General features: G+C 43.7%; 1 protein-coding gene across 1 annotated transcript in view; it reads right to left on the bottom strand.

The window, feature by feature from the left end:
• ANKDD1B (ankyrin repeat and death domain containing 1B) overlaps positions 1-19,520 on the bottom strand; it is a 137,885-nt gene that overhangs the window by 58,841 nt on the left and 59,524 nt on the right. The window contains 4 exon segments of the mRNA XM_030193265.1: positions 11,468-11,488; positions 11,490-11,531; positions 11,533-11,568; positions 15,850-15,948. Coding sequence (XP_030049125.1) covers positions 11,468-11,488; positions 11,490-11,531; positions 11,533-11,568; positions 15,850-15,948 — 198 coding nt within the window.

The raw sequence follows: 19,520 nt of genomic DNA on the forward strand, positions 1-19,520 counted from the left end.
CAAGCCTACTATAAATTTCAATTATACAAATTTGGGGGCAAAGGTGGGAAGCTGATGGCACGACTTATAGCTCGGAAACAGGCCTCTTGCATTGTAACGGCCTTGAGAGATCAGACAGGTAAAATATGTCACTCCGATTCTGAAATAAGAGATATTTTTAAAATTTTTTACCAACAATTATATACAGAAGGGGAAGATTCAGGCCTGGAAAGTGCTATATACTTGGATAATTTGGAATCTCCGGGAATGACGGATAGGGAGAGAGAAAAGCTCAATGAACCTATATCTATTGATGAGGTGAGATGGGCTATTGGCAGTAGTCAGTCAGGGAAAACACCTGGGCCGGATGGGATGAAAATAGAGTTTTACAAACTGATGGGAGAGGCGATTCTCCCACCATTGGTGGATGCATATAATGAATGGGTGGAGAAAGGGTCACTACCTGATCAATTGAATATAGCCCGTATTATATTAATCCCGAAGCCTAAAAGAGATGTCACTCTACCCGAGTCTTACAGACCCATATCACTGTTAAATTGTGAAGTAAAAATTTTTGCAAAAATATTGGCAAACAGAATGAGTCGGGTGCTGCCAAAAATTGTACATGAAGCGCAGGTAGGCTTTGTTAAAGGCCGAGCTGTATCAAAGAATCTTAGACGGATCTTACTCTCTTTGGAACAGATTGGTAGGAGGAATAGTTCGGCCCTTATAGTAAGTTTTGATGCAGAAAAAGCTTTCGACCGTGTGAGATGGAATTTTCTGTTTACAGTAATGGAAAAATATGGATTTGCTGGATGGTTCTTGGATGCGGTTAGATCTCTTTACACCTCCCCAACAGCGAGAGTTGTGGTGAATGGTACTTGCACAGAAAATGTGAGGATAGAGAGGGGTACCCGTCAAGGATGCCCCTTGTCGCCGCTACTCTTTGCATTATATTTGGATCCGTTGATAAGAGAAGTATATTCTAATCCGGACATTCATGGTGTAATGTTTGGGGGCAGTTCAGTTTAAACTAGCAGCCTTCGCCGATGACTTATTAGTTGGGATCACAAGGCCAGAGATATCGTTGCCAGCTTTATTAGAGGCATTTCAGGAATTTGGAGATTTCTCTGGTCTTAAACTAAATTTGGAGAAATCAGAGGCATTGGCTACTGATGAAGACGTTGCTAGAATTTGGCCTGGGACTTTCCCGTTGCGGTGGGCTAATGGACACTTCCGTTACCTAGGTATTTTGTTAACCACAAAGACTAGTGATCTTTACAAGCTTAATATAAAACAACTATTGACACAAACCAAACAACAATTGGAGAAATGGGATGCCTTGCCGCTCTCTCTGATAGGTCGTCTGGGGCTTGTACGTATGGTCATACTACCTCGCTGGTTATATGTCATGCAAACTCTTCCCCTTCGGCTGTTGAATAAAGATCTGACGAGTTTCTATCGGTTGGTAATGAGATTTTGTTGGGCAAATAAAAAGGCGAAAACCAAATACCAACTATTATGGGGGGGGCTGGTCACAGGGGGGACTCGGCTTGCCTAATATGAAATTATATAATGTGGCATGTTTATTGCGACATATTAGAGACTGGGTTTTTGAATCAAATAAATACACCCCCCTAGAGATGGAAGAGGCATTTTGTGCTCCCTACCACTTAGTGTCATTGTTACAGGTGGAGAGATCTTTGATCCCTAAATACCTAAGACAAAGTTTGCTGTTGACTCCGCTGAGAGACGCTTGGCAGTTCTTAGGAAAATGTTTGAAAGTGGATGCGGGAATTACAGAATTGCTGACCATTCGTGGGAATCCTAAATTTGTGTCAGGCTTGGAGAATCCAGTATTTAAACGATGGGAGGAAAGAGGAATAGTTTGTCTGGAAGACGTAATAGGAGTACAGGGACAGATAAAATCGCAAGAGCAAATTTTTGGTAATGAAACACTGCAGTGGGGGGATACTTTCGCTTATTGCCAATTGAAATATTTTATACAATCCCTAGACAGGGAGAGATTGATACAAAGGTCGGGATCTAAATTGAAGGGATTTTTTGAGGAACTCTCAGATACTGAACCATCTGTCTCTGACATGTATAAGGCGCTAGGGATAGTTGGAACAGTTAAAGACTGGGAAACAGTTAGAGAGAGGTGGGAGAAAGATTTGGGACTCGATCTCTCTACTTGGGATATAAAAAGGCAGGTGAAGGGTATTGCCAATTTAGTTAGTGGGGCCCAATATCGGGAATGTGCTTTTCGAGTAATTCACAGGGCCTACTTCACACAAGTACAATTAGCAAAGTTTGGGGGGGCACAAAATTCACTATGCTCACGATGTAAAAGAGCTGAAAACACATATTATCATGCATTTTGGAGTTGTCAAGCTATTCAGGGTTTTTGGTCCAAGGTAGCTGAATACCTGTCACAGCTGCTGTCTTGTGATGTATCAGGTACCCCCTCACAGATGCTATTAGATATCTACGGGTCGTTCAGAGGAAATACCCCAGAGGAGACATTGCTCTTTCGTAAGGGATGTTTGTTAGCAAAGAAATGTATACTTAAATGCTGGACCTCAGAAGCAGTGCCAGAATTTTGGCATTGGCGGAATCTGGTGCATCAGCTGCTGATGTGGGAGGCAAGAGAAGCCAGAGGATCTCCGAAAACGAAAAACTCAGTTTTTGAAGATCTGGGGGAAATATAGATAACTTATCAGCTAAAGGAAGGAGCTTTGTATTGAATGTGCTGTAACCACTATACTGGAGCTAAGGGTTAAGATACTTCCTTCTTTAAGATGTTTGTGAGTTTTCCATGGGAAGGGAGAGGGAGGGCGAGATTAGGAGGGTATGGGGGGAGGGGGGTGGTTGGGTGTGGAGGGATTTGGAGGGGGGGTTAGATGAAAGACCTAACAAAGTAAGTTGAAAGTAGAAGGTTCAAATTGGTTGTTGTTTGAATATGATGGGGCTTAAGGATTGGCTGTACTGATTACCTATATACTATTGATAAAAGTGTATACCGTTTTTCATAAAACTGATGAAACATAAGTATGTTGGGTGGGGGGGGTATTGTATTGGGAAACAAAAATTAACAATTTGTACAAGATTATGGTTGTATTATTTTATTGATGTTTAATAAAAATTGTTTAAACATAAAGACTAAACTCATTTTCTTGGCAAATGCTAAAAAATTAAATAAATAAAAAAACATTTGTGACAGGATGCACGTGAGCTCTGAAGCAAACTTTCAAACCACTGGGAAATCCACAAAGATAACCACACCAGCCCACAAACTTTCATGCACCAGTTTCCAAAACTGAAAATTAATGAGCTGCTCTGCATGATCTTGCGTCACAACTAATTAGAATTAAAAAAAAAAAATCCTATGTAGTAAGTTCAGAAAATTAGGCAGGTACGTGCATCCTATGTGCGCCAATTTTGAACTACCGCCCAGCTACCATGTGGCCCGGGCAGTAATTTACCACCCATTTAAGACATGTGACCTTACCGCTAAGTCAATGGGTGGCGGTAAGTCCTCAGGCCCAAAATGTACGCACGCCAATTTTCATTTTTGTGCTTACATTGCTAATGCTGCCAACGGCCAAGTCAAATTTAAGACTGCAGTGCTGGGGCGGGGGGGGGGGGAGGGGGAGCAATCCTGGATCTTGCTGGGGGTGAGCAATCCTGGTCCTCGCCGGGGGGGGGGGGGGGAGGAAGCAATCCCAGACCTCACGGGGAGGGTGAGCAATCCTGGACCTCACAGGAGAGGTAAGGAGAGAGGAAGAGGGGAGTGATCCCAGACCTCGCCGGGGGCGTGGGGGGGGGGGATGAGTGATCCCAGACCTCGTGGGGGGATACAGAAAAAGGAAGAGGGATACTGGTCACCCACGGGGGGAGAGTGAGGAGAGAGGAAGAGGGACATTGGATCCCGCAGGGGGGGAGTGAGGAGAGAAGAAGGACATTGGATTCCATGGAGCATGGGCATAATTTGACTGTGTCATTTTGGGGGGCAAAGGATGGGGCAGGGCATATTAGCATATTCATTTGCATATATATATATATATATATGCAAATGAATATGCTATTATGGAGGAAGGAAGGGAGAAAGAGCTGGCTTTTTTGGGAATAACCGTAATGAATATGTATGAGATATCTCATACATATTCATTATAGTTATTCCCAAAAAAGCCAGCTCTTTCTCACTTCCTTCCTTCTTTCCTCCTTATCCAGAACTCCCTCTTCCTCTCCAGTAGTATTTCCCCACCCCTTTTCCCATACCATGCCAGTGTAGACCTTAGAAATGCATAAGCTCTATATGTAGATCCTTCAAGAAGTAGTGTGTCATGATTTAGGCTCTATACCCTTTCTGATGTTTTTGGTGCCACCTCAGTAAGGCCAACACACAATCTCTCCACTGCAAAACACTATACACAAACTTGTGCAAAAACCCACTCATAACCTTACCAAACCATAACAGCACTAATTCCAAGGACACGACGAGCTACAACCTTATGCGTGGAAAGGCAGCACTGTAATTACACCAGGCTCTAAAACACCAGTACACTACCTAATGGAAAAAAAAAGGGCTGCAAATACTACACACTAGCAGAATACTGCACCTTGATCACATATGAAAAACACATGACACAAGGAACTAGAAATAAAAAAAATATGAAGGCAAAATAATGAACTGGAAAGTTACCTCAAGAAATCAGACTCAGCATGCAGCAATACTAGAAAAATTGAAACTTACATGCAAAATATCACAGATGTACATTTCCAAAAGCCGACATATTCCAATTAAATTCTGAATAAAATATTTTTCTACCTTTGTTGTCTGATCAATTAGTTTTTCTATTCGCTTTGGTCCCAGTGTCTTCTTTCCACTTGATATTTTTTCACTCACCATGTCCACCATCCTCCTGTGTCTTTATGCGTCCTGTCCTACCATCTGTAGCCCTGTCCCTATCCTTCCTCCAGTTTCAGTATCTGCCCTCAAAGTGTTCTGATCCAGCCCTTAAATTCAGCAGTTTCCCCTCCACCCATATCTCCTCACTCCCCTCTCCTCCATTCATGTGCATCTACTTCCTCTGTCTTCCCTCCTCTCCATCCATGTCCAGCATTTCTCCTCTCTCCCTTCCCCTCCATCCGTGTGCATCTCCTTCCTTTGTCTTTCCTTCCCTCCATCCTTGTCCAACATTTCTCCTCTCTTCCCTGCCCTCCACTCCATCCATGTCCAGCATTTCTCCTCTCTTTCCTCCCCTCCACCCATGTGCATCTCCTTCCTGACTTCCCTTCCCTCCATCCATCCATGTCCAGCAACTCTCCATTCTCCCGTGCCCTCTCCTCCATCCATCCATATCCAGCACATTTCCTCTCTCCCCTGCCCCCTCCATCCATCCATGTCCAGCAATTGTCCTCTCTACCCTGCCCTCACCTCTATGTACAGCAATTTCCCTTCTCTCCCCTGCCCTCCTCTCCATCCATGTGCATCTCCTTCCTGTCTTCCCTCCTCTCCATCCATGTCCAGTAACTCTCCTCTCTCCCCTTCCCTCCCCTCCATCCATCCATTTCCAGCAACTCTCCATTTTCTCCTGCCCTCTCTCTTCCATCCATATGCAGCAAATGTCCTCTCTCCCCCTGCCCCCTCCATCCATCCATGTCCAGCAATTCTCCTCACTTCTCTGCCCTCCCCTCCATGTCCAGCGATTTCTCTTCTCTCCCTGCCCTCCCCTCTCCTCCATGTCCAGCAATTCTCCTCTGCCCCTGCCCTCCCCTCCATGTCCAGTGATTTTGCCTCTCTCCCCTTCCCTCTCCTCCCATCCACGTCCAGTGATTCTCCTCTGCCCTCCCCCTATCCACGTCCAATGATTCTCCTTTGACCCCCCCACACCCTCCCCTCCCCTCCCATCCATGTCCAGTGACTTCCCCAGCGTCCAATGATTCTCCTTTGACCCCCCCCCACACCCTCCCCTCCCATCCATGTCCAGTGACTTCCCCAGATCCGCCTTTTTAGTCTCCTTCAGTTCCAACCCAGCCCCACCTGCTTGCCCTCAGCTCCCCGACAGCCCTCCTCTCCATTCCTTCCTGCCCCCCCCCCCCGCATTTAAACCTTTTATTTTCAGTCGTGATGACAGTGAAGAAAACAGCACAGTGGGCTCGCCTACAGTCTTTCCCTTCCCTCTCAGTGTCCCGCCTTCCTTTGATGATGTATTTCCTGTTTCCACGAGGGCGGGACACTGTGAGGGAAGGGAAAGGCTGGAGGCGAGACCGCTGTGCTGTCTTCTTCACTGCCATCACTGCGAATAAAATAAAAGGTTTAAACACGGAGGGGGGCAGGAAGGAATGGAGAGGAGTGCTGTCGGGGATCTGAAAGTGGGAAGGAGGGACCGAGAGCTTCCTGCAGCGTTGTGCTGGCCTAGCGTTTGGAGGCGCCCCACCAAACTACGCCCATGGCCATGGAGGGTTTGAGAAGACAGAAGAGGGAAACTACACCCCTTGGGGGGGGGGTTAGGAAAGATGAAGAGGGATACTGAACCCCCACGAGGGGTGAGGAGAGAGGAAGAATGATGCTGGACCTACCAGGGGAAGGAGAGGAGAGCAATGCTGGATCTCCCAGGGAGGAGAGAGGGTGACACTGGATCTCATGGGGGATGGGAGAGTGACAGTGGACCTCAGAAGAGGAAGGAGAGAGGGAGATGCCCCACCCACAGATGGGGAGGAGAAAAAAATGCCAGATCACAAGGGTTAGGGAGAGAAATGCCAGACCATGGGGGAATGGGGAGAAGCAGCAAAAGCTTGGATGAGGAGCTGGAGAAGAGAGGGAGAAGAAACTGGCCCCACAGGGGAGTGAGGGAATCATGCTGGGATGGTGAGGGTTTAGAAACATGAGATGCATGAGGGAGGGGAATAGATTGGGAAAGATGCAGTATTCAGGAAGGGGAAGGAGAAGCGAGAACAAGAGAGATGCAGTACCATGGGGAGGGAGCAGGGTAGGGCACAGAAGAGGGAGAGATGCTGGCCTTGGGGTGGGAGTGCAGGGGCAGAAGTGGGACAGGAGGGAGGGATGGGGACACAAAGGGCAGATACTGAATATCGACATAGCGACAGAGACACAGAGGTGAGGTGCTGTACACAGAGGAAATGGAGGTGGTCGTAGAAGAAAAATATCAATAGGAGATAGTGGAGAGCAGAAGATGGATGGGACTGGAAGAGGTGGGAGTAGGAGATGTATGAGCAGAGGGGAGAAGAACAGAATAGAAGATGGGGCTGGGTGTGTGGGGGAGGAAGGAGCAGGAGATGGATAGAACTGGGGGGTATGGGTAGAGGGGAGAGGAATAAGAAGCAGAGCAGGGAATTATGGATAGGAGACATGGAGTGGGAATTTAAGGGGACAGTGAATACTTGGCAGTTTTAGATATAAGTAGGAGTATATTGATGGGTTAAGAAATAAGTGAGGGTGTGAAATGAGGGATATAAGAAGAGGGGCAAGAAAAGAGATGGCGTGGGGAAGGTTGAGACAAAATGTGGAGAGAGGATAAAAGGCATTGAAAAGGGATGGGGGTACTGGTGAGGGGTATGGGAGAAAGGGGATAGGTCTCTGAAGGGAGTTGAGTTAAGGTAGAAAATGGGGTTAAAAAGATGGTGAAAGAGAGGCTATTGGGCATGGGGTATAGGGTAACAGGAAGGAAGGAGGAACAGGGATGAATCTAGGATTGATAGGGTGATGAGATGCAGTGGAAGGTAGATGAGGGCTAAGAGAGTGAGTACAGAGGACAGGAACTGGGGACTTACAAGTGAGTGAAAGATGGGGGAGGGGTTTTGGAGACTGCGTAAGGGAGAGACAGAGGGGGGAATGGGAGTGCTGCAGAGGGGAATGAGAGGGGCATGGTAAAAGCCAGTAGGTAGATGGATACTAAAGGACTAAGGAGAGTGAGAGAAAAGTGGGAAAAAAAACCAAAATGAAAGATCAGTGTCAGAGAAGGAAAAGAAAATGACAAGACGAGAGAGAAGAAATGGAAAGCCAACCTGGAAAAGAATTTAGAAGACTGACACATGGAAAGTGGAAAAGAGACTGGTACCAGCCCAATTAGAAAAAGGTAAAAAGAAAACAAATATTTATGCTTTTTAAGGACTAAGATGTGCCTGCTTTGTGGAAGTGTTCATTTCTCTGTTGTATTTTGCAGAGTTCAGGAGAAAATACATTTCTGTTTCCCTTTTCCCAGTATTTGCCCTTGGTTAGTGCAGTGGACTTTGATCCTGGGATCTGGGTTCAATTCCCACTGCAGCTTCTTGTGATTCTGAGTAACTCACTTAACCCTCCATAGCCCCAGGTACAAATAAGTACCTGTATGTAACTATGTAAACCGCTTTGAATGTAGTTGCAAAAACCATAGTAAGGCGATATATCAAGTCCCAATTCCCTTTCTCTTACAGAATCTGACTTTCTTGAGGGGATCTCTATTTCAGTTTTTGTGTGAATGTGTTTTGTGGTTCCCTATTTTGTATCACGTGAGGGTCTGTCCATGATCTGCATGTGTGACGGATTCTGCTAACGTGTAGTATCTGTTTAGGAGTGCAACAGTGCAGCTTGTTCCAGTTTTCCAGTAGCAGATATTTTGGTGCTCTAGGGTCCAGTGTAATATTTACAGCACTGTCATTTCATAGGTGGATTAGGGCTGTTGTGTGTTAAGTTTTCTGTACAGGTTTTGAGTGTCTTTGTTGCAGGGTTTTCTGTTATTCATAAAGTCTCTGGCCCTATTCGACAGCAGACTCTGGGGCAAACAAAATCCGACTTGCTTTAAACTTGTGCTGTTTCTGAGGAGGGTGATCACAATTTGAATATTTTTGTAAGGTGAATTGTAAGGGGGATAAAGCACTTAAGCAGCTAAGATAATCGCATCAATCACAGTACTATCTTAATGCAGTTTATCCTAGCCAGTTAAGTGCTGAATATCACATAAACTATGTTTTATCGAGCCATCTCTTTCAATATGTTAATCACATGGACACAGAAGCTATATCATGGATCACACCCTAATTACGATGCATCACCGAACCATCAAAACCACCTAACTGGCGTTTCAGTTCTTCACTGTTGCATACACCTGAATTCCGTGAACATGTCACCAAAGTCATCACAGCTTACTTTGAACTGAACAAAATTGAAGACACAGATTGGTTCAATCACCTGGGATACTTTTAAAGCCTTCATAAGAGCATAATCATCACTTTCTTTGTTAATTTGAAAAAAAAAAAACTAATAGGGAGCTAAAAGACTTAGAATGCGAAATTTGTTGGCTTGAAAACTTACCCCGATCCCTGCTTCTCTCTTCCTCCACCCTCCAGTCTATTTTGTTCTTTGCCTTCATTTCATACACTGCCGATACATACTTATATTTCAGTCATTTTTAAACTGGATGAATGCCTTACTCGTCCACCCCTAATAACAAAAGCTAGGAAGGGGATTGAAAGGAGACAGGTGGAGGAGCAGGAGAGTGCGAAATAGATTTTCTAGCTTTTATTTATTTAAAAAATGTATAATCTGCTCTATCTACAATTCTAAGCAGGATACTTCAATCCTCTGTTTCTGGGCCTTCCAAAATTCAGTACAAGGGCATTGCAGATTATTCAAAACACAGCTGCATGACTTGTAAGTGGTTGTTCTTGATTTTCAGCATATAAGTCCTATATTGAAAGATTTTCATTGGTTACCGATGGAGAAAAGAATTGAATTCAAAATCTTATTGTAATACACAAGGCTATGCCACAAGATTCTGATGTTTATTTACATTCGGTTCTGAGAATTTACCAGCCAAGAAGAGCCTTAAGATCTGAAGGTATATATAGGTTACTTATCCCAGCTCTGAGGAAAGTTCACTTTGAAGAGACTAGGCAGAGAACATTTTCACTTGCAGGTCCGGTATTGTGGAACAAGCTTCCTATGCAGATTAGGACACTGAATGATACTAACAAATTTAAGAAATTATTGAAGACACACCTGTTATGGAATCTATTTGAAGCAGGGTAATATGTACAGCTAATCTGAACATTTAGGAATAGGTGAGCACCATGCAACATTGTGCTAGCTGTTGATTATGTATTTCTGTAGTCATTTTTTTATGAGTGTTACCATGATTATGCTGATTTGTCTGATTGTATATGTTTTATGGAATCCGCCTAGTTAATAGGCAGAATATTTATGTATTTTATTGGATTTAAACGCCTTTATGAAGAGATTCACCCAAGGTTCACAGCAGGTTCAGTTTAACATAAAACTTACAATTTTTGTTAACAGCATATAAATTAATAAACTGTAAATTGTAAATATACTTAATAAAATACAAATAAAGATATTAAAAACCAGACATGTTTAAATAACATTGCACATTAAAAGCGTGCTGAAATAAAGAAATCTTTAACTATTTTTCAAAAGATTTATCCCCCTGTTTACAAAGCAGCACTAGTGGCTGCCGGTACAGTACTGCCGATACAGCCCATTCACTTTGAATGGGCTGTGTCAGCATTGCTGCATGGCATTGTAAACAGGGGGGTTAGTGCTCTTGATATATATATAGGCTTGTACTGTGTTCCATAATTTTACTCCTGCAATATAGAATATAGAAGACCTATGTTCCTCTAGTTTAAAGAATGGAAAGAAGGGACAGCCATTCGCTGCTGATCTTAAATGACCTGATAGCTGGTAAATAAGTAAACTTGACACCACTACTACTGATGCATTGTTCTTGATGACCTTAAGATGAACAACAAAATCTTGCTCAATAGCAAGCCAATGGGATTTGTTAAATGTTCAAATCTAGAAATGTCATCAATAATTTGAACAGTAGCATTTTGCACAATCTGCAGTGATCTTAATAATCGTTTAGGCAGACCCAACAGCAACCCATTACACTAATCAACCTATGGGATGACAAGGCTTTGAACCACCGTTCAGCATTTACAAATTTTTGACTCGTTATAACTTTCAAACTATTTTTAATTTATAAAGACTATTTGAATAATTCTTTTCCCATGAAGTTTCATGGATAAAGATTGATCACATTTTAAAACATTTTTTTTTAATTTAGACATTCCCCATTTGCAAAGTGGATATTTTGTAATGCAGCTGCAGGGTGTGCTCGAGAATGACACCTACTGGCCAGACTCAGGGTGCATGTATTAACAGGTTCTAAAGGGAGCTGTGGTTTTTGGTCCGGCCCCAAATCTCTCACTGCAGTAACTGGGCTAGAGGAAAGGGAGAGGGGAATAAAGCTCTATTATAAAAATAGAGAAAAATCTCCAAGTAATGATAAATGAAATCTCCTGGTGAGGTAGCTCAATAGAGGCTAGTTTTATTTGAGCTGGAAGTGCAAAAAGAAGCAGAAGGCAATGGCTAGGTCATAAAATAAGCTCTTAAGGATGTATTCCCAGTAAACATTTCCCATATAAATGAAAAGAATTTCTCTCAGCAGTACAATGCACCTACCTTACTTAAACTATTGATGTCCACTTCCAGCCTCCAGTAACAAGACAGCACAATCTTCATTGTTCACCTTCCACAGCCAAATAAAATGGTGTTTCACCATTCTAAAGGCACAAAGAAATATGAATATTTTTAGCAAATGAATTGAAATATCCTACTCCAATTCTCATACTTATCCACAGCAGGAAAGAAATGTGGAATATTACCAACCTCCCCCCCCCCACCCCCCCCCCCCCCCGGAGCAGGTACTAGTGGAACATGCTCATCGGCTGAGCCCATAAAAGGGTGGTGGACTGTGGCCTCGCACTGTCATGGCAAAGTACCTGAACTTCACTTACATAGAAGCAGTTTTTCAAGTCACCCAACAGGGACATCATGCTTCCTATGCTGGAAGAATAGTTATGATCTTCCGGGACTACTCAGCTAAAGTTGCAGCCCAGCAGAGAGCCTTCTCACCCTATTGCATGGAATTATCTTCTAGTGTGAAAGGAATAAATGGAAAATCATCTAGTTGAAATCCTGACCATGTTTGTTAACAGGGATGACGAATTGTATATCATCTGCATATATTCTATATGATATGTGTAGATCTTGGAAAACATCCCCCAGAGACACCATAAATAAGTTAAAAAGTACTGCCGATAGGACTGAACCTTGCTGTACACCACACGTGATTAGAAGTAGTGGAAACAGAGTCCTGTACTTTAACATGAAGTTTTCTTCTTTGCAAGTACGAAAGAAACCAGGATAAGAAATAACCAGTCAGCCAGCATGGAGTACCGAACTGAGTTTCTACTTACTCTCAGGGGCGTAGCCAGACAACAGATTTTGGGGTGGGCCTAGGCAAGAAGTGGATGGGCACCAAGTGTTCTCCCCCCTCCCCCCCCCCCAACCACCACCAAAATAATATCTCAACTGATGGGAAAAACGCTTCTTTTCACCTTGGCAGGCTGCAGCAGGCATGTGCTGAAAAATGAGCATGCTCAGGTGCCGGTATCGTGGAGAGTAGCACTTTTGTTACCATCAGGGGGTAAGTCTTTAGCTGGTCAAGCTTGGGATCCCCACCAGCTACCGCTAAACGTGTGCTACTGTTGGGTGGGCCTGAGCCCTAAATGGGTGGGCTTCGGCCCACCCAGGCCCACCTGTGGCTACGCCACTGCTCTCAAAGGTTTTCCATATTCATATAATTATCTTCTGTGCCCTAGAAGTATCTTGGAAACATGAAGCCAGTCCCTACTCAGTGCATATGGGCTGCACAAATAACCTCCTCCCAATGCAAGAGAGGGCATGAGAAAGGGTAATACGAGTCTTTATTGAACAAAAACCACTGTGAGATCTAGACATCTTATTGGTCTCTGTGGAGGGGTTTGTGTTCCCCTTCCCAGAGAGCAGCAAGAACATATAGGCCAGAAAGGATTCCCTGAACAATTAATACAAAAGTAAACTATAAGCCCCAAAATTCCTGGCATTAAGTGCCTCAGGGAGTGGAGACTCCGAACAGACCACAAATATGTCACAAGAGTGTTTCCAGAGGAGTGTGGAAAGGAGAGAAAGTGATTCAGTGTGAGAAGCCAAATGACAAACAGAGCAGCTGTTTTATAGAACATACATTCTGCAGTATGCATTCAGTTCATCACCATGCTTTAAAATATTAGTGCATATTAAAACCGATTTAATATGTATTAATCTAAAAATTAACTCAAGTTTAATGTGTAAAAAAACATTGTAATGTGAATTAAAATGTTCTAGTGTGCATTCAAAAATTTGTATTATAACGAATGTGTAAAAATATCTGGAAAAAGTCTGAAAAATGACCTTAAAAAGCATTAATATTATTTTCAATGTACATCACTAGTATCTTTTTCTATCTCCTTCTTTCTGGAGAGAACTGATAAAGAACCAGAGTTTAAGCCCTTCACTAGCATGTGTTTCTTAACTGAGCTGAGAAAACAGAGCAGAAGTTTATAATCTGCTTCTTATATTGGTTTTGGAAGCTAAATTAAAAAGACCTAGAGATTAAAGCCCACTATTGGTGTTGTGGGCAAGGACAAGATCGATGCTACGGAAGCAGGAATTTTAAAAAGTTGACTTTATGTGAGATTTGGAGTCTGTAGCTGACCTGAGCTATTTAAACCCAGCTGCAAAGCCTGAGAATTTTAGAGCCACACTAAGGGCCCCTTTTACAAAGCTGCGGTAACAGGGGCTCTGTGGTAGCAGTATCGGTGTGTGGATTTGCCACTCGCTGAGGCCCCATTTTACCACAGCGGATAAAAGGACTGTTTTTTAATAGAAATGGCTGTGCAATAAGTGTAACACTTGTCACATGCCCATTTCTGGGGAAAGCCCTTACCATCTCCTATTTAGGAGGCGGTAAGGGCTCCAGCGCTAACCTGTCAGTAACCGGGCAGCGCGTGAGGCTGCCTGATTACTGCCGGGTAAGCCCCCAGTACTAAAAAAATTAAACTATTTTTTCAGAGCCGGAAATGGTGCACATTGGGAGCAGGCACTACCACCAGACTCCTGCGATAGCCCAGCGGTAGTGTTTGAGATGTACAATTGATAAGAAAGATTTTTTTTTTAGTTTCAATGTATTAGATATGCAATTGTAAATTCTCATGAAGCACTTATTGTTTGTAATCCACTTAGGATTTCTCTTGAACTTAGCGGAATACAAGAATCATATAGCACAGCACAGCAGATTGTCATGAAGCACAACAGCGGTACGAGTACCACCGCTTGGTAAAAGGGGCTCTAAGTAAACCTATCCAGTGTCTCGAGGTATCTTTTTTTGATAAGAGTTTGGCCACATGATGCCAGCAATAGAAGGGACCTGGCTGGATTGAAGGAGCCAGAGGCTGTCTCAGAGCCAGGGGTCTGACTCATGATAAAGATTAAAGGGTCAAGGATCTGATATACTGCCTTTCTGTGGCATGACCAAAACCATTTACATTTATTATGTACAGGTACTCTCTCTGTCCCTAGTGGGCTCGCAATCTAAGTTTTTGTACCTGGGGCAATGGAGGGGTAAGTGACTTGCCCAGAGTCACATGGAGCTGCAATAAGAACCAAACCCAGTTCCCCAAAAATTATGGAGTCAGGTCTCCAAATTGTATCAACAAACACAATCCTCACCAAACAATATAGGTAATGTTTTGTGGTAAACAATCCAATGTAAATTATTATAACTAAAGTAAGAGAACATTGTAAGCTCTTTCGAGCAGGGACTGTCTCTTCATGTTCAAGTGTACAGCGCTGCGTACGTCTAGTAGCGCTATAGAAATGATAAGCAGTAGTAGTAGAACACCCTACCAATCAACTTATGGAAAAAGCCTCAGATATATATTCACATTTAGCACCAATAAGCACTCTGCTTGTTGAGTATTTTCATAAAGTGAAGTGCTCTTTTCATTTTGCTCCATTTTGTGAACATTTGCATGAGTTTATTTTGAAGTCTTATTAAAAGTGGAGGTTTTTTGCCAATGAAGTCATTGACCCCCAGATTCTATATATAATGCCTAAATTTGCATGTGCAACTTAATTTGTTAACAAGCTAATCAGCACCGCTAATTGGGTCACTAACAAGCACTAATTGGCACTAATTAGAATTTGCACACACAACTTTCTAAGCATATTCTGTAAAGTGGGCGCATAAATTCTAATGTGTGGAACTCAAAAGTGGGCATGGGAGGGGCACAGGTGGGTCATGGGCGTGCCTAAAATTTACGTATACTGTTAAAGAATATGCCCAATCTGTGCCTAAGTTAAGCATGGGCATTTACATCAGGTTTTAGTTGGTGTAAATGGTTACACCTAAATTTTAGTACGGGAATGAGTGCTGCGCATATTCTATAAACAACGTCTAACTTTAGGTGAGGTTTATGCATGGTTTTTTGGCACCATATATAGAATTCACTCCTGAGTGAATCACTGACTATTGTTGTTTAATGTGACTATGTATCTGAGGCTCTCTTCCACTTCCATAAGTTGATTGGTAGGGTGTACTCTCACTTAGTTATAATCATTTACATTGGATTGTTTACCACAAAACATCACCTATATTGTTTAGTGGGGTTTGTGTGTGTTGAATCAAAACCAGTTGCCCAGGTGCTCAGCCCACTACAATAACCATTAGGCAACTCCTCAGTCTCCTAAATCCAACAAGTGGTGAGATCCTATTGAAGGGATTTTATATTTAAAATTTAAGGTTCAGGCTAAGCAACATTTGACAGCGATTCTTTCAATCGCCTGCTAAAGTTCTATACTACTAACTCCCCCTAATATATATCATTCTATCTGTATAGCAGTGATCATCACACTATTTTGCCTGTAACCTTGTACTTCTCGTGATTCCTAGGTGTGGTTATTGACTAATCTTACTTACTCACCTCATTCTGTTCATTTATGTCATCCCAAAGGTTTATCAGCATTTCCACAATGTCATTATGGCCATTTTTAGCAGCTAGGTGCAGAGCTGTGTTTCCTTCCTTCAAATAAACACAGAGAGGATGAGTTTATTCTTTAATATATGTATGTGTGGGCATACATTACAATATGGTGCTTATTTTCGAAGCATATGGATGTCTCTAAAGGCCGAAACGGATGTTCAAGTACCAATTTTGCAAATGCAGAAAAGGGGCATCCAACACTGCAGCATGTCCAAATAGCAAGGAAGTGTGTTGGAATGTTTTGGGAGGGATTAGGGAGGGCCTGAAATCTAGACATCAAAAAGCGATTACCCAACGGGAAGAAACGTCCATGTCTAAAAAGAAGGACATCCTTATTTAGACCTTTTTCAAGCACATCCAAGGTACAAAAAACATAAGCGTAGCCATACTGGGTAAGCCCAATGGTCCATCTAACCCAGTATCCTGTTTTCCAAACAGTGGCCAAGCCAGGTTACAAGTACCTGGCAAAACCCCAGATTGTGGCAACACTCCATACTACAAATCCCAGGGCAAACACTTGCTTCCCATGTCTGTCTCAACAGCAGACTATGGCCTTTTTCTCCAGGAATTTGTCCAAACCTTTTTTAAACCCAGATGCGCTAACCGGTTCTCATCACCGCCGGCAAAGAGTTCAAGAGCTTAACTATTTGTTAATTTAAAAAATATTTCCTCCTATTTGTTTTTAAAGTATTTCCATGTAACTTCCTCAAGTGTTCCCTACTCTTTGTACCTTTGGAATGAGTAAAAAAACCTGATTTGTTCTACACCACTCAGGATTTTGTAGACCTCAATTATATTTCCCCTCATCCATCTCTTTTCCAAACTGAAGAGCCCTAACTTCTTTAGCCTTTCCTCAGGTGCCCTGTTAAAAGGAGCTGTCCACTAGAGGGATTAAGGCATGACACCTCCTTAATCCCTCAGTGGCTGCTGCCCCTCCCTCTCCCTTGAAAGTGAAACAGAAAGGGGATACCAAGCTCTATGACAGCTTCAGGTATTACAAGCATTCTTAAGAGAGCAGTCAATAGAAATCAAACAAAATAAAACATGGAAAAGAAAATAAGATGATACCTTTTTTATTGGACATAACTTAATACATTTCTTGATTAGCTTTCGAAGGTTGCCTTTCTTCGAAAGCTAATCAAGAAATGTATTAAGTTATGTCCAATAAAAAAGGTATCATCTTATTTTCTTTTCCATGTTTTATTTTGTTTGATTTCTATTGATAACCTTAAGAGTGGACTAACACGGCTACCACACTCCTCTACTTAAGAGAGCAGGAAACAAGCCTGAGGAATAGTCTAGTGATTAGTGCAATGGAGTATATAAACCGAGGGAACCAGGTTCAAATCCTATTTTGACTTTTTTAATCTTATTTTATTGTAATTGTGAGCCCTCCAGAAACAGAAAAATATCTACTGTACCTAAATATACTAGCCGTTAAGCCCGTTAAAACGGGCGCGTATTGGAATGTTTTTTTTTCCCAAGGCCCCCCTCCCGTTGCAGCTGCAAGGCCCCCTGCCATCCTCCTTCCCTGCCAGCTCCAAGGCCCCCTCTGTCCCTCCCTCTCAGCTCCAAGGCTCCAGTCCTCCCCCCTTCCCAGCTGCAAGGCCCCCCGCCCTCCCTCCCTCCCTCCCAGTTCCAAGGCCCCAGGCCCTCCCCCCCAGCTCCCAAGGCCCCCTTCCCTCCCTCACAACTGTAAGGGCCCCCTTCCCTCACAACTGTAAGGGGCCCCCTGCCCCCCCTCCCAGTTCCAAGGCCCCCCCCCCCGTGCCTTCTTCTCAGCCAGCTGGAAGGCCCCCTTCAGTCCAGCCCTCCCAGCTCCAAGGCCCCCCCTCCTTCTGAGACCTCCCATGTCCCCTCCCCCCCCAAGGTAGCCGCTACCGCCCCCCCACCCCGGAGTCGCCCCCGCCCCCCCTTCAGCCGGCCCGGGCCCTCTCTTCGTTATTCAACTTACAGCAGCGCCAAACAGCAGCAAGCAGCAGCTCCCGTTGGCCTTCCTTCACTGCCTGTGCCTCGCCCTCGTGTGACGTCACGTCGGCGAGGGCGGGGCACAGGCAGGGAAGGAAGGCCGACGGGAGCTGAAGCTGAACTGCTTGCTGCTGTTTCGGCGCTGCTGTAAGTTGAATAACGAAGAGAGGGCCCGGGCCGGGTGAAGGGGGGGTGGTGGCGACTCCGGGGGGGGGGGCGGCAGCGGCTACCTTGGGGGGAGCGGTAGCGACGTCAGCGGTTCCCTCCCTCCCCTTCCACGCAGTTTCCCTCTCTGTCCCGCCCCCTCCCCCCGTCATCACATCTTGCCGCGGGGGCGGGACAGAGAGGGAAGTCTCTACTGCGCATTTGCAGGTGAGTCGGTCACTTGCCATTTATAGGTTTGATAAGCCACCTGGAAGCCTAACGGCTATAGAAGTGGTGTACATTCAGGTACAGTAGCTATGTTGCTGTTCCTGGAGAGCTCACAATTATAAAATAAGAGTTAAAGTGGGGTTTGAATTTGAGTCCCTTGGTTCACAGTCCACTGTACTAACCACTAGGTTGCCTCTCTGCTCTGCAGGAACATCTGATTTGTGTGGCTATTTGCACAGAATGCTGCCATATAGATGTCTACATCCCTTGTTTTTCCTGTTCATATTTTGGGCGTTCCAGTTTTACATAATGGATGCCCACGCTAGATATTTCCGGAGTATGGATCTCCATCTCACATATTTTCAAACAAGAAATTTTGACATAGTTCCTATTCGAAAATACACGTGAGATGGACGTCCATTTGGGACAATTCTGACTTGGACGTCCTTTCGAAAATGCCCCTCTAGGTACTGGGGGATAAAAAATACATTAACATATACCACACATATATGCCTTTATAGCAGTGATGCATAAGTAAGTGCCCAATTCTAGAATTGCCCTATCAGCACTCATTTGTGGAATACATTACCTAAATCTGTAAAAACGGTTCAAGATCATCTGACTTTCAGGAAGTCTATCAAGACCTACTTATTTGGGCAAGCTTACCCTAAAGATCCCGTCCTGCCTCTGTGATTCCTGAACTCCAACTCCTCTAAAGATCTTGTGGACTTAACTACTTTCTCATAACCCTGTACCTTTCCGCCCCTCGTATCAGTTTCTATTTATTGTAATTTCCTGTTTGTTAACTAAATGTTGTAAGCCACATTGAGCCTGCCAGTGGTGGGAAATTGTGGGGTATAAATGATATAAATAAATAAATAAATTTTCAGAGGTACTATAAGGAGCTGTTATATAATGGCTTGCCTAAGTGCTATAGTCTGCAAATGCATGGGGGGTATATAGGGCTCCCACTTATGCACATAACGTACAGAATACTGTAAGTTATGCGCCATCTTCACCACATTTAGATGCCCACAGTTACACCAGCAACTGCCAGCACCCAAATGATGGGTGTGCCGATAACAGATTACACTAGTATTCTATAAGAGAACCTGGCTGCCCAGATGTTGTTATAAAATAAGTTCTTACCACCAGGGCACCTAAAAGCAGGCACCCACTTTTTATTTATTTATGACATTTATATCCCACATTAACCAGAGTAGAACTCAGGTTCAATGTGGTTTATATAACAATTAGAAAAGAATGAACAT

This window comes from Microcaecilia unicolor, chromosome 2, assembly GCF_901765095.1.
Source record: "Microcaecilia unicolor chromosome 2, aMicUni1.1, whole genome shotgun sequence".
Classification (NCBI taxonomy): domain Eukaryota; kingdom Metazoa; phylum Chordata; class Amphibia; order Gymnophiona; family Siphonopidae; genus Microcaecilia; species Microcaecilia unicolor.